The sequence below is a fragment of the Myotis nattereri genome (assembly GCF_964212035.1).
Source record: "Myotis nattereri genome assembly, chromosome: 11".
Taxonomy (NCBI): domain Eukaryota; kingdom Metazoa; phylum Chordata; class Mammalia; order Chiroptera; family Vespertilionidae; genus Myotis; species Myotis nattereri.
In genome coordinates this window covers 5,675,593-5,691,160 of record NC_138086.1, presented here as the reverse complement: position 1 = coordinate 5,691,160, position 15,568 = coordinate 5,675,593, and the positions used below count along the sequence as shown (strand labels likewise).

The 15,568-nt window shown below is 42.7% G+C and overlaps 1 protein-coding gene across 1 annotated transcript in view; it reads left to right on the top strand.

Moving 5' to 3' along the window:
- The window catches only part of GALNTL5 (polypeptide N-acetylgalactosaminyltransferase like 5), a gene marked incomplete at both ends in the record, with an annotated part of 53,872 nt that extends 41,135 nt beyond the window's left edge, over window positions 1–12,737 (top strand). Inside the window, 3 exons of the mRNA XM_081102625.1 lie at window positions 1,325–1,442; window positions 6,897–7,046; window positions 12,567–12,737. Of these exons, the coding sequence (XP_080958751.1) occupies window positions 1,325–1,442; window positions 6,897–7,046; window positions 12,567–12,737 (439 nt within the window). The remainder of the gene's footprint in view (window positions 1–1,324; window positions 1,443–6,896; window positions 7,047–12,566) is intronic.
- Between the last annotated feature and the right edge of the window lie 2,831 nt (window positions 12,738–15,568).

Genomic DNA, 15,568 nt, shown 5'->3' with positions numbered 1-15,568 from the left:
TGTCTCCAGCCCTGACCTCTCTCAGAATGCCAAATGCATCTCTCCAACTATCCTACTATTACTGGCCTCTCTACTTGAATGCCGAACATACATCTCAAACACGTCCCAAAAGAATCTTCCCACCAAAACCCTGCCCCACCTACAGCATTCCCCATCTCAGTGCCCTGCAAGGCTGTCTTTCAAGTACCCAGGCCTAAAACGTTAGAGCCAATGGTGACTCTTTTCCTCCCAACACCCCACATTCCATGATAAGCAAATCTGCTGGCTCCATCTTCAAAATATATCAAGAATTTGACCACATCTCACCACCTTCTTTGCTATACCCTTATCCAAGATTCCACTGTCTTTCTCTGGGACCACTGCAGCAACCTCTACCTGGTATCCCTACTCTCACTTCGCCTGTTGACTCACTAATTTATCCCTAACATGTTAAAGCTGCTTAATAGATAGTTTTTTTAAATAGGTAGTTTTTTTAATGAATGAACGAATGAATGAATGAACATGTAAATACTTTCTTTTTAAAAATATTTTTATTAATTTCAGAGAGGAAGAGAGAGGGAGAGCGAGACAGAAACATCAATAATGAGAGAGAATCGTTGATCAGCTGCCTCCTGCACGCCCTACACTGGGGATCGAGCCTGCAATCCAGGCATGTGCCCTGATAGGGAATCGAACCGTGACCTCCTGGTTCATAGGTCGACGCTCAACCACTGAAGCAAGCCAGCCGGGCCCATGTAATTTCTTTCAAACTATTTAGTTTTGTATTTATGGGTCCTGCTTTGATGGACAAAGGAAAAAAAAATGCTTTATAATGTGATGGTTTTTCCCTGAAGTCAGAATTGCCCTTAATGCCCTTAGTGAGGGGGATTTCTGAACTCACTACCCAATTCAGTCTTCATCCCCATAGGAAACTCGCAGTCTAAGGATAATTTTCCCACTGACCAAGACAACATTTAGAACACAGGTGGGACAATAGTAAGTTTACAGTTCTGTGCACATGAAACACAGAGTTTATTCTTGTATTATTATTGATTAGTATATTATTTTCCATATGAACAACTGTAAACCTACTGTTACCCTACCCTGTATATTGCTTGCATAATTTGGTAAGAGCTAAGTAAATGTTACTGCCTACTTTTTGGTAGTTATGGTTTTAACTTAGTAAATTTTACATACTTAAATGTATGTTTAAAAATTTGGACATTAGTTAATATGGTTGTTTTCTAGTTTTTAACTGTATTATCATTAATATTCAATATAATTTTGGCACAAATCCATACTAACTGAGTCTGTAGAATCAACTTAATACTTGTGTATTTTTTAGGTCCCCCGCAATGTCTGGAGGAATTTTTGCTATAAATCGGCATTATTTTAATGAGATTGGACAGTATGACAAGGATATGAACCTCTGGGGAGCAGAAAATTTGGAACTTTCACTAAGGGTAATTCAGATTTTGTGGGGTTTTTTAAATAGTTACCTTTGTACATACAAAATGAAATCAAACTTTAAGTCATGTAATCTGCTGTGGCAATTACGCCATTTTCCTACATGAGTATCTGGTATCATTCTGGTATCCCATGAAATATATAATGTGTGGGACTCCTTGCAAAAAATTGAAAACATTTCATAAAATATCAGACTTTCCTACCATACGTTATTTCCAGTGTATGGCATATCAAATTAATAGACTATTTCAACCTATTGTGGAATCTCTTTTTCATTCTACTCATTGTCTTGGTAGTTATAGTGTGGTGGAAATAACACAGGGTCAGGAGGTAGGGGACCTGGATGCCACTGAATATATACACTATCTTTGGTCTTAGTTTCTCCGGCTGTAAAATGAGAGGTTGTCTGAGCTGTCTCCTAACTCTTGAATCCTGGGTACTTGCTACCACACAGGTGAAACTTGAGAACATTATGGTAAGTGGAAGGAGCCAGTCACAAAGCCACTTATATCTATGAGTCCATTCATATGAAATGGCTAGAATAAGTGCATCCATTAAAACAGAAAGTAGATTCAGAGAAACCAAGATGGCGGCATAGGTAAACACCGGAGATTGCTGCCTCGCACAACCACTTCAAAAATACAACTAAAAGACAGAACGGACATCACCCAGAACCACAGGAAGGCTGGCTGAGTGGAAATTCTACAACTAGAAGGAAAGAGAAAAGCATACCGAGACTCAGAGGAAGTGTGGTGTGGAAGTAAAATACTAAGGTGTGGAGGTGCATGTGGAGCGGGCTGGTGGCTGAGGGCGCGGTTGTCTTTTTCAACTGGGAAGGAGTCTCAGGCTCTGAGCTCCAGTTCTGGGCAAGTCTCTGGGGACCCAGACTCAAACAGGACAAGCGGGACTGTCTGGCATCGGTCGGAACTCGGGGGCAGTTTTCTCTCTGAGGTACTTGCAGCAATTGCTGGGACACTGAGAAGCAGAGCCTCTGAAGGCAGGACTGAGAGCAGCCATAACTGCTCGCTCCTCCCACCGTTGATCCCCTGAGACCCGCCCCGCCCAAGCCTTGCACGCAGGCATTTGCTGGATAGCCTCAGGCAGAGGCTTGATTAGCACCTCCCTAGAGATCAGGACAGAAGTTCTCCCACTGCAGACACAGCTGATTCTCACAGCCAATTGGCCTGGAGGTCAAATCCCCCCCAGTGTTACCTACAACAATCAAGGCTTAACTACAACAAGACTGTGCACAAAGACCACAAGGGGGTGCACCAAGAAAGCATAAAAAATGCAGAGACAAAGAAACAGGACACAAATGACAAAAATGGAGGAAAGCAAACTGCTGGATATAGAGTTCAAAACCACTCTTTTAAGGTGTTTCAGGAACTGTCTAGAAGCCGCCAATAAATTTAGTAAGGCCCTCAAAAAGACTGGTGAGACTGCAGATAAATGTAGTGAGACCCTCAAGAAATCTAGTGAGACCCTCTATGTTGTGATAAAGGACCAACTAGAAATTAAGCATACACTGATTGCAATAAAGAATATTATACAGACTCCCGACAGCAGACCAGAGGATTGCAAGAATCAAGTCAAAGATTTGAAATACGAAGAAGCAAAAAACACCCAACCGGAAAAGCAAAATGAAAAAAGAATCCAAAAATACGAAGATAGTGTAAGGAGCCTCTGGGACAGCTTCAAGCATACCAACATCCGAATTATAGGGGTGCCAGAAGAAGAGAGATAGCAAGATATTGAAACCTATTTGAAGAAATAATGACAGAAAACTTCCCCTACCTGGTGAAAGAAATAGACTTACAAGTCCAGGAAGTGCGGAGAACCCCAAACAAAAGGAATCCAAAGAGGACCACACCAAGACACATCATAATTAAAATGCCAAGATCAAAAGACAAAGAGAGACTCTTAAAAGCAGCAAGAGAAAGAAACTCAGTTACATACAAGGGAGTACCCATACGACTGTCAGCTGATTTCTCAACAGAAACTATGCAGGCCAGAAGGGAGTGGCAAGAAATATTCAAAGTGATGAATGCCAAGAACCTACAACCAAGATTACTTTATCCAGCAAAGCTATCATTCAGAATTGAAGGTCAGATAAAGAGCTTCACAGATAAGAAAAAGCTAAAGGAGTTCATCACCACCAACCCAGAATTATATGAAATGCTGAAAGGTATCCTTTAAGAAGAGGAAGAAGAAGAAAAAGGTAAAGATACAAATTATGAACAACAAATACACATCTATCAACAAGTGAATCTAAAAATCAAGGGAATACATAATCTGATGAACAGAATGAACTGCTGATTATAATAGAATCAGGGGCATAGAAAGGGAATGGATGGCTATTCTTGGGGGGAAAGGGGTGTGGTGGATGCGGGAAGAGACTGGACAAAAATCTCGCACCTATGAATGAGAACAGTGGGTGGGGAGTAGGGCGGAGGGTGGGGTGGGAACTGGGTGGAGGGGAGTTGTGGGGGGAAAAAAGAGGAACAAATATAATAATCTGAACAATAAAGATTTAATTAAAAAAAAAGAAAGTAGATTCATGGTTGCCAGGGGCTGGAGGAAGGAGTCTGAGTGCTAGTGGGTGCCAAGTCTCTTTAAGGAAGATACAAATGTTCTGGAATTAATGGCAATGGTGGCACAATCTTGAAGAAATACTGAAAATCACAAAAGTCCATCCTTTAAAAGAGTGATTTCTTGTAGTGTGTGAATTATATCTCAATTGTTAAAAATAGATTCAACTTTTAAAAAATCCTGTGTTATTAGACCTGAGAATTAGTCCTGGCTCTACCACTGAAAGGTCCTTGGCAAGTCATTAATTTTTCTAGTCTCAGTTTCCTCACCTGTTAAGTAGGAATAAATATAAATGCCATTCTCAGAATTTTGTGAGATTGAATGAAATAACTGGGGTAGAGAATAAAGTAAAAGTAGATATTCCTAGAGAGTCTAAAAATTATATAAGGTACTATTCAAACATTTATTGTATGTTTATCATACATATTTCTTTTTGACCGAATTCTAAGAGATTTTTATAATGGACTGGTACATCAAGGACTAAGCTGTGAGCTCACTATTACTCCTCTTCACATTTCCCCTCACTTTTCTCTATCTTGTCTTTTTGCTCAACCAAAAAAGTTGGTGTGGAGCAAAAGCTTAATTGATGAATTTACATGAGCTGATTAATGAGTGAGAGCCACTACCATTCCAGTTTAAATTTTGTCATCTGTTCTTTATACTCTATGAAGTCATCTGCAGAGATCACACTTTGAATTTCATGTTATCTTAGCATGTACTAATTGTTTACTATATTTCTTTTTTGTGTTTTCTTTCCAACGATTTTTTTCTGTTTTGGATTTTACCTTCCCCTTCCTTCTTTTGGCTGGTTACTTCATTCACTTGTTCTAAAAGCTATTTTAAGCGCAGACTTATTTCATAAAACTTCAGGCACTTTATTATGAATATAGGAATATCTAGAGCAGTATATTTTCTTCCACGCCCTTATTGGCAGCATCCTGTTAGTTATTTTCATTGATTGTTTCCACTCGTGTCTTCCCTTCTGATCAGCCAGTGTTTATAACACCCATGCCTTTGCCACTTTTATTTGTCTGGTTGATCATTCCTTTTCATTACATTGCTCTGAGAATATAGTATATGGACTTTCACCCTAAAATCAATTTTGTGAATGATACATTCATATTTGAAAAGTAAGTATATTCCTTTTTCTGGCTCTATATTCCCTCCATATAGTGAAGAACCGCTAACTTATTATTCAAATGTATTAACTCTCCTTGCTTCGATATTTTCAACCAACCCATTCCTAATGGCCCCTTCCTATCCTGTGGGTATCCTTGGGTTTTGCATACACAAACGAAAAACGAACAAATAGCTAAAGCGCTGTTGTGACACTAGCAGTGGTCTCTAACCCGGAGAAGTAACCTTGTCTCTCCTGAGAAAAGATAGTCTATGCCTGTGTATACTTCTTCATTTCTTGCTTCCTCTTCGATCCGGTAAACCATGGGGCCTTCAGCATCCTGTGACATCATCCCAGGACTTGTCACCAGCTCCCTATAGATGTCCCTAGTGGATGGCTTTGGGTCTTCTCTAGACTTGATGTTACTGCAGCGTTTGGCACTATAGGCCAGTCTTTTCCAGAAGTTTTCTTGGCTTTTAGGACAGCATTTCTGGCTCCCCTCCCATGGCCTGGTGGTGCTCAGTTTCCTCCATGGGAGGTCCTCCTCTGGGCATCTCTTTCACGTGAGTGTTCCCAAGACTGTTCTTGTCAACTCCGTCTTTGCACCTCGTTGGCCTCAGAGCTGACCTCTGCCACTTCACACCCTGTGAAGCCACGCCGGTGTTAACATAGTGTAATATTTTCTTATATTGTTTGAGAATATCATTTTTTCATATATTTTTATTGATTTCAGAGAGGAAGGGAGAAGGAGAGAGAGAGAGAGAGAAACATCCATGATGAGAGAAAATCATTGATCAGCTGCCTCCTGCACACCCCACACTGGGGATCTAGCCCACAACCCGGGCATGTGCCCTGACCGGGAATTGAACTGGGACCTCCTGGTTCATAGGGCGATGCTTAACCACTGAGCCATGCCAGCTGGGTGAGAATATTAACTTTTTAAAGGTATCTTTATTGTTCAAAGTATTATATATGTCCCCCTTTCCCCCCTTTGATCCCTCCACTCTGCATCCCCCCCCCCCCCAGGCCTACGACACTACTGTCTGTGTCCATGGGTTATGCATAAATGCATATAAGTTCTTTGGTTAATCTCTTCCTGCCCCCCCCGCCCCCCCCCCCCCGCCACACACACACACACACACCTTCCCTCTGAGATTCATCAGTCTATTACATGTCTCCATGTCTCTGGATCTACTTTGTTCATCAGTTAATTTTGTTCATTAGATTCCACATATGGGTGAGATCATGTGATACTTACCGTTCTCTGACTGACTTATTTCACTTAGCACAATACTCTCCAGGTCCCTCCATGCTATGTCAAAGTGTAAGAGATCCTTCTTTTTTTACAGCTGCATATTATTCCATTGTGGAGAATATTTTAAGACAAATTTGTTGCCACTCTTCAAACATAATCAGCCTCAGAATTGGTCATATATAAGAGAAGCAGAATCCCCTAGTATTCAGAATGCTGGTTATGGGGCTGGGTTTCCTGCATTTGAATCCTGTACTCTGCTACTTACCAGCCCTGTGTCACTGGGCAAACTGCTTAATCAATCTCTATATTAGTTTCTCCATCTGTAAAATGGGGATAACACAATAATAACATTATAGGGTTGTTGTGAAGATTGAATGAAATAAGAAACTTAACAAACGTGAGCTAATGTTATGTTTGTAAAAAAAATTCACTAGTTGCCTGTTACCAGCAAACACACATGATTATGTTTTCGGTTTTTCTTATGTCTAGATCTGGATGTGTGGAGGCCAGCTCTTTATACTGCCCTGCTCTCGAGTAGGACATGTTGATAGAAATATTTTCCAAAATGTAACCCAAGTTCTCAAAGCCCTGAGATATAACAACCTCAGACTGGTACACGTTTGGCTGGATGAATACAAGGTAAAGGATACATCTGTGCTTTGAACAGATGAATGTACACAGTGGGACTTGCTCTGCAGAAGTCTTCTACTGCCTTTCCAGACAGCAAGTTTTGTTCTTTCCTCTGTTTTCCTTAAGTTAGCGGTATCCCTCCCACTGCTCAGCCACTCATCTCCAGATCCTGTTCTCAATTGTTCATTCAAAGCTGCTACACTTGCACCTGACTTTTAATTTCTAGGGAAACTCAAGTTTCTCAGAAGGGAGTCAACCAACACAAGGAGTATTTTATTTATTTACTAGAAGCCTGGTGCACGAAATTCATGCACAGGTAGGGTCCCTAGGCCAGACCGGTGATCAGGGCCAATTGAGGTCTTCTGGCTGCTGGCCAGGGCCTTTATTCTGGCTGCTGGCGGGGGCCTCCCTTGCCCAGCTACCAGCCGGGGCCTTCCTTCATTCTGTGCTGCCCCCTGATGGTCAGTGCACATCATAGCGAGCGATTGAACTCTCAGCCTCCCGGTCGAACTCCCAAGGGGACACTTTGCATATTAGGCTTTTATATATACGCTAGAGGCCTGGTGCACAAAAATTTGTGCACTCGGGGCGGGGGGAGGTGGTGTCCCTCAGCCCAGCCTGTGCCCTCTCACAGTCTGGGACCCCTTGGGGGATGACCACCTGCTGGCTTAGGCCCGCTCCCTGGGGGATTGGGCCTAACCTGGCAATCAGACATCCCTCTGGCAGCCCGGGAGCCCTCGGGGGATGTCCACTTGCCAGTGGGGAGCAGACCTAAGCTGCAATCGGACATCCTTAGCGCTGCTGATGAGGCAGGAGAGGCTCCCACCACCACCACTGTACTGGCAGCCATCCGCCTGGCTTGTGGCTGAGCAGAGCTCTCCCTGTGGGAGCACACTGACTACCATGGGGCAGCTTCTGCATTGAGTGTCTGCCTCCTGGTGGTCAGTGTGTGTCATAGTGACCAGTCATTCCCAGTCTTTCTGCTGTTAGGGTCAGTTTGCATATTACCCTTTTATTATATAGGATAGAGGCCTGATGCATGGGTGGGGGCCAGCTGGTTTGCCCTGAAGGGTGTCCCAGATCAGGGTGGGGGTCCTGCTGGGGTGCCTAGTGAGCCTGGGTGAGGGGCCTATGGGTGTTTGCAGGCTGGCCACACCCCCTTCAGGGTGGGGGTCCCCACTGGGGTGCCTGACCAGCCTGGGTGAGGGGCTGATGGGTGTTTGCAGCTGGTCACACCCCCTTCAGGGTGTGGGTTCCCACTGGGGTGCCTGGCCAGCCTGGGTGAGGGGCTGATGGCTGTTTGCAGGTTGGTTAAGTCCCCCACACACAGTGGGGACCCTCACCCCATGGTGGTTTGGCCAGCCTGGGTGAGGGGCTGATGGCTGTTTTCAGGCTGGCCACACCCCATTAGGGTGGGGGGTCCCCACTGGGGTGCCTGGCCAGTCTGGGTGAGGGGCTGATGGCTGTTTTCAGACTGGCCACACCCTGTTAGGGTGGGGGGTCCCCACTGGGGTGCCTGGCCAGTCTGGGTGAGGGGCTGATGGCTGTTTGCAGGCTGGTTAAGCACCCCCCAGTGGAAACCCTCACTCCATGGAGGTTTGGCCAGTCTGGGTGAGGGGCTGAGGGCCATTTTCAGGCTGGCCAAGCCCCCCGGCAATGGAAGCTCCCAGCCTCTCCTTTTTTTCTTTTCATTTTTTTATTCTGGGATTTATTTACCTTCTATAATTAAAACTTTGTTGCCTTCAGTGGAGCTCAGAGCTGGCCGTGGCAGGCAGGAAGCTTGGCTTCCTCCATCACTGGAGCAACCAAGCCTCCTGCTTGCTCCAGCTCCGTGGCTGCCAGTCGCCATCTTGGTTGGGTTAATTTGCATATATTGGCTGGTGAGCATGGCTTAAGGTGTAGTGAAGGTACGGTCAATTTGCATGTTTGTCTTTTATTAGATTAGACTAGAGGCCCATTGCACAAAGAGATTCATGCAATAGGCCTTCCTTCCCGTGGATGCCAGCACCGGTTTTCCTCTGGCACCCAGGACCCAGGCCTTCGCTCCAACCGCAGCAGAGAAGGCAAGCCTTGAGGCTTCTCCACTCTGGCCACAGCAGAGAAGCCAAGCTTCTTCCGTCTTCAGTCGTCTTCAGTCTTCCCTTGGGCAGAGTCTTCAGTCTTCACTCTGTGCCTTCATATGCAAATTAACTGCCATCTTTGTTGGGTTAATTTGTATACTCATCCTGATTGGCTGGTGGGCGTAGCAGAGTGACACCAATTTGCATGTTTCTCTTATTAGTGTAGATATATGTTTGTTCCTTTGTTTGTTTAGCTTAGGTCTTTTGGCCCCTTTCCCCCCAAGGACTCCCCCTCTGAAGCAAACACCTCTCCCTGCTCCCACCAGCACAGGCAACTCTTAGATCTCTTCTCCCGCGACTAAGTTCCCAGTTATGGGGCTGCTGCTGGTCTGGGGACTATGCAAGTCTTTTGTGTTTGTTTTTCAATCCTCACCCAAGGATATGTGTTTATTGATTTTATAGAGGGAGGAAGGGAGAAAGAAAAGAAGAGAAACCTTGATGTGAGAGAGAAACATTGACTGGTTGCCTTCCGTATGTGCCCTGCTCCGGAATAGAAACTGCAACCTTTCGGTGTATGGGATGATGCTCCAACTGAGCCACTGGGTCAGGGCCATGTTGATCTCCATCTTTTCTATAAACAGCCAAAGATTTCTATACCAAAGAAACCTAAAAACAAAACAAACAAACAAAAACACAAAGATTTTTTTTTTTATACCAAAGCCAAGCCCCTTCATGTGTGCATGTCCCCAAGTGTAAGCCTCTGCCAGGATCTAAATGGGTGCACGTACAGAGAACTGTAGTGTGGCTCCATTTCAATTCAAAAGTCATTCATCCAGAATCCCTGCACAACAGACATGGACAGTAACCTCATCAAGACCTCCCTTCAGATACATGGGTAGAAACGTGTAAGAATCTCTCTGTGATATTATATGCCCTGGTCTTGATCTAATGTTTCTTTAATTTATTATTTAAAGTTATAAAAGTAACAATACTCATTTTTTTTAGCAATCAGGGCAATGTGAATGAAAACCTCAGGCAGAGCCCTGGCAAGTGTGGCTCAGTGGTTGGAGCATTATTCCATACACTGAAAGATTACAGATTCAATTCTCAGTCGGGGCACATGCCCAGGTTGTGGGTTCTATCCCTGGTTGGGGTGTGTATGGGAGGCAACTGATAGATGTTTCTCTCTCACATTGATGTTTCTCTCTCTCTCCCTCTCCCTTCCTCTCTCTAAAAATCAATGAAGAACATTTCCTTGGGTGAGGGTTAAAAACAACAACAATTCAGGGAGATATTTATCATTTAAAATCTGACAGGACCAAGTGTTAGCAAGCAACAGAAATTCTCAGACACGGATGGTGGGAGTGCTTATTATCACAAGCTCACTTTAGAAAACAGATGGGCAATATTAAGTAAAAGATATGAATATCCCATGATCCAACAGTTCCAGTCTACAGAAATGCGTGCTTTTGTGCACCAGAACACATAATAAGAATGTTTATAAACAGCACTGTTTATTAGCCTCAAATGAATACAGCACAAATACTCATCAAAAGTAGAATGGATAAATGTGATATATTTAATTGCTATGGTAGTGGAAATTAACCAACAGTAGATACAACAGTATAGGTCAGTGATGGCGAACCTATGACATGCGTGTCAGAGGTGACACATGAACTCATTTTTTTGGTTGATTTTTCTTTGTTAAATGGCATTTAAATATATAAAATAAATATCAAAAATATAAGTCTTTGTTTTACTATGGTTGCAAATATCAAAACATTTCTATATGTGACATGGCACCAGAGTTAAGTTAGGGTTTTTCAAAATGCTGACACGCCGAGCTCAAAAGGTTCACCATCACTGGTCTAGATAAATCTTAAAGACATATGGAGAATAAAAGCAGCCAAATACAGTAAAATATAGTGTATTTTTCTATAAGTTAAAATGGGTAAAATTAAACCGTATAATCTATATATACATATTTAGATAGCAAAGCTGGAAAGAAAAGCAACGAAGTGACTCCATAATCAAGAAGGCATTGAAAACTAAGAGAAAGAATGCCAACCAGGAAGGGGGAGGCCAGGGGCTTCTGGGATGCGAGTTATGTTCTATTTCTTGACCTAGTCAGCATTACCAACGTTGATTTTTCAATGATCCATTATGTTGCACATTTATGTTCTATGAACTTTTTGCATGTATTATATTTCCAGATTTTTAAAAAATCATTTTTTTAAAAAGTAAAACATAATTCATTTTAAAAAGGCACTTAGTACTGAAAAGTATGAAGTAAAATGAAAGCCTTCTAAGCCCAGAGTTCTACCCCTGAAGTACTCTCTAAATTATACTGCTTAGAGTTTCTTGGTAAGTATGTGCTATGATTGTTGATTTCTTTTCTGTGAACTCTGATCACAGATTTAAGTAGTCGACTTTAACACAGCTAGGATTGAGTTTACTGAATATCACAGAAGATAGAGTGTCAAAAAGTTCATCTAACTTAGAAAGAATATGATGTTTGGCATACTCAAGGGACTGTATGACACAGCACACTGGAAACCTTAGTGAGTGACATTGGATAAGAGAAGTCTTCAAACAGGGAGATATTGCCTAAGATCTTCTCTGCTTTCACTCCAAAATGATGACACCCCTCCCCCACCCTTAGGTTCACTCACCCCCTGCATCAACCAGCCTGGGGAACTAGGCAGTGACAAGAGAAGATGGCAAAGACCTCCAGTGGCCAAGAGTCCCTGGGAGAATCCAACATGGCATGCCCGTAATATGCTAATTGAAATAAGCAAGCTCCCCTCATTCTACAATATTACTATACTGCATGCTGGGCACTGGGAATACACAGATGAAAATATAAGGAGGCTTTGGTCTACTTAGAATACTACTTTTAATATGAAGCAGGTTGAGTGCATTAGATATTCATCCTTGGTGCTTCCTTCAGAGAGCGTAAAAGACTAACAGGTGTGGTAATAATAGTGGCCCATACTGATGTGAGGCTATGTGCTAGCTTTCATCTCCCCAGGGCTTTGCGTGCATTAAAGTGTCCAGTCCTCACAACAACCTCATGAGGGTAAGGGCCAAGGTTACCTAGTTAATAAGTAGCAGAACCGACTAACATTTAAACCCAGTTGTCTTCCTCCAGAGTCTATTTGCCCTTAGCTACCACATCGTCCCCATTTCGGAACCCAAGGAAGTACTGATTGGAATGGGGCAGTGAGGGATTTTTGTTCTTGAGTATCACTGAGAGAGTAAGAGAGAGGGGATATACCCTACCTCTGCCATGGTCCATCATAGCACATATTGTGCATACGTGTGGGGTAAGTCCCCGATTCTGTGTGTGTCCCTGTACAGAGGAAGTTAGAAGGTATTTTTTTAAAATTTTTTTAAAAAGTTCTTGTGATGTCATGATTTGATGACCAGAGATTAGCTTGGTTTAATGAAACTCTTTATTTCCACGTAGGAGCAGTTTTTCTTACGAAGACCTGATCTGAAATTTATCCCCTATGGAAACATTAGTGAGCGTGTTGAATTAAGGAGACGATTGGGCTGCAAGTCATTTCAGTGGTATCTGGATACTGTCTTCCCAGAACTGGAGACATCTCTTCAAATGAAAGCAAATAATTTTCATTAATGAAGGGTTAAAAAGTCCCCTCGGCCTTCAACATAGAGAAGAGCACAAGTTTGGAACATCGTGACATTATATGAAATACAGCCAGAGTGGCCTACAACAGAGCTGTCCTTGCTCCTTTCGTGATAGTCCTTAAGACCTTGTAACTCATTTGCCACTAAATTTCTGGGGTGGCAAGACCTTGAACATTGGAAGTGCACACTATCAATTAGCTGAGACTATCACATAATTCTCTCCAATTGTTTGCTAAACTCACTTGGTCCTGGTCGCCTTTGGAGCCTTTGCCAACTCTATTCCTACTCCAGAAAGACGGCCTGACCCAGTGATCTTCTCAGAGAGATACAGAGAGCCTTGGCTGGTAATACCCACTTTGGTTCAACTCCTTTCTTGCTGCCAACATCGATAATGGTATTGGCACCTTGCTTAGTTGGATTCCTGAGCTTCTGATGTCCAGTCCACTTGCCTGAGTGTCCCGGTCCAGCTCCCATTTGTTCCCATCCGTCCTATCACTTGGAGACACCCCTACTTGCCCCACTTCTGATTTTGATTTTGCCTTTTTCACGTCTCTTCTCCTATAACTCTGGCCTAAAGCTCTCCTAACACTTCTTCAATGCGGGCCCTGTTGATAATCTCTGTTCTGACTGACTCGAGAACTGTTTAGCTGAGATTGGGGAAGAGGCAGCTAGGTCCCAAGTCTGTCCTGTGTGAACACACTCCCAGATGGCTAAAGTACTTCCCTCCGATGGAGGGGATGTCTGTTGCATTCTCCCTGGTGCAGGTGGCTGGGAAAGTGAAGTATATTTAATTCACAAAGACAAAGAGAATGAGAAAATAAGTGAAGGAATACATTGAAGTAAAAAGGAGTGGGGGAAACTTAGGGCAGGACCACTAAACATAGCCTATGCTGGAGAAGACATAAACTGTTTTTTTAATATATTATTAAAAACATCAATGATGAGAATCATTGATCGGCTGCCTCCTGCACGCCCCCTACAGGGGAATCAAGCCCGAAATCCGGGCATGTGCCCTGACCAGGGATCCAATCGTGACATCCTGGTTCATAAGTTGACACTCAACCATTGAGCCATGCACATAAAGTGTTTTTTACAGCAATAAACAACTGGGCTCATCTATTATGCTCATTCAGTCCATGACTGGTCATCACAGACCAGGTGTCCTCTTAGGCGCTGGGGTGCAGCAGAAATGGAGCCAGCAAACACCCCTCCCTTCATGAAGCTTGTGTTCTCTGAGATAATAAATGCAATGTAAAGAAAAAGGAATCCGTTTACAATGTCTTTATAGTTACATATTTAGCAAAATACTCTATAAATCCTGTTGCAAGAAAGACATGGGAAAAGTCTGTGCTCATATATTACAGATGGCCAGGGGAACTTGATTAAGACTTTAATGGAGCATTTATTTCATCTATTAAAGTGTTATGTCTCTCTCTCAAAAAAAAAAGACTTTAAAAGGTCAATCTAGCAGTACAAAATAAGCACAACATTATCATTATATTCTTGGTCCATATTTTACACATAGTAAAATATTGATTATAATGAACCCATAAATCTGTTAAAATTAGAGTAAAATACAAAATAGAAATTCTGTAGCAGAAGGAAAAAAAGTAGTAAAAATATTGAGCATCCTCTTGAAGTAACACCTTTTCTAGTTTTAAAATTTAAGAATAATTTTTTTAAGTATAAAGGAGGAGGATGTAACTATCAGCTTGCAGAAAGAAAAAGACAAATGTTCTTTTAGAGCCCTGGGCCTAATATTAAGTCAGCTTTGTAGCAATTTAGTTCAGTCACTAGACATTTCTAGTTCATCACTAGAAATGTTACTTAAACAACCTCTCAAATATTGATTCAGTGGACTCTGGAATAGAAAACAAATCCGAATCAACATCCAATTATTTGGTGTGATTGGGAGGAAATCCGTACTTGCTGGGAGGTGACAATGTTTTGTTTTCATATGGGAATTTAAAAATCTGAATTGTATTCTGCAGCTAGTAGAGAAGTATCTCCTAACTTGCTCAAGGCTTTTCACAAAACACCATTTTTTGGTTTGACCGAATACTCAGACAAGCCTTACTAGTAAATTAAGCCAGAGTTCTACAACAAAGGCATACTTCTAGGAATTTACGCTAAGACACACCAGTTTGAAATAATTAAAGAGTTCACATTTACTGAGCGTTCTTTCATACACCTGGTAAGTACTCTGCATGGGTTATCTTTCAACCACACAACTTTATGATATAGGTCCTATTATTATTCCCATTTCATAGATGAGAAAACTAAGGTTAGAAGTTGCTCGAGATTAGGGTTGCAAGATTTAGCAAAAATACAGGATGCCTGCTATATTTGAATTTTGGACAAACAATAATACTTTAGTATAAGTATGTATGCTTATAGTACAAAATTATTCTTTATCTGAAATTCATATTTCAGGCTTGTATTTCATCTGCCAAGTGTAAAGCCAAATAGCACAGTCCATACACCAGCTAACCAGCCCAACCTCAAAGACCCTGGGCGTAACCGCAATGCTCCTCAAAGGGCATTTTAGTGCCATTGGAGATCTGGGTAAAAGGCAGATTTTGATTTCTAAGTAGGTGCGCCAGGCGTGAAATCCAAGATTCGGAGTGTCGCCAGGTGAGGCCAAAGGGGCTGCGTGGGCGTCGCTCCCCGGGGTGCTTATTCCTCACTCCCGCAGCGACACGGGCTCCTGCACCGCCTCCCGGGTGCATTGCTAGCCTGAGACCTTTGCACTGCAACCAGCGTCCCGCAACTCTCTCATCCTAAGTGACGCCGAACATCCCTTCGTCTTTACGGGTGTTT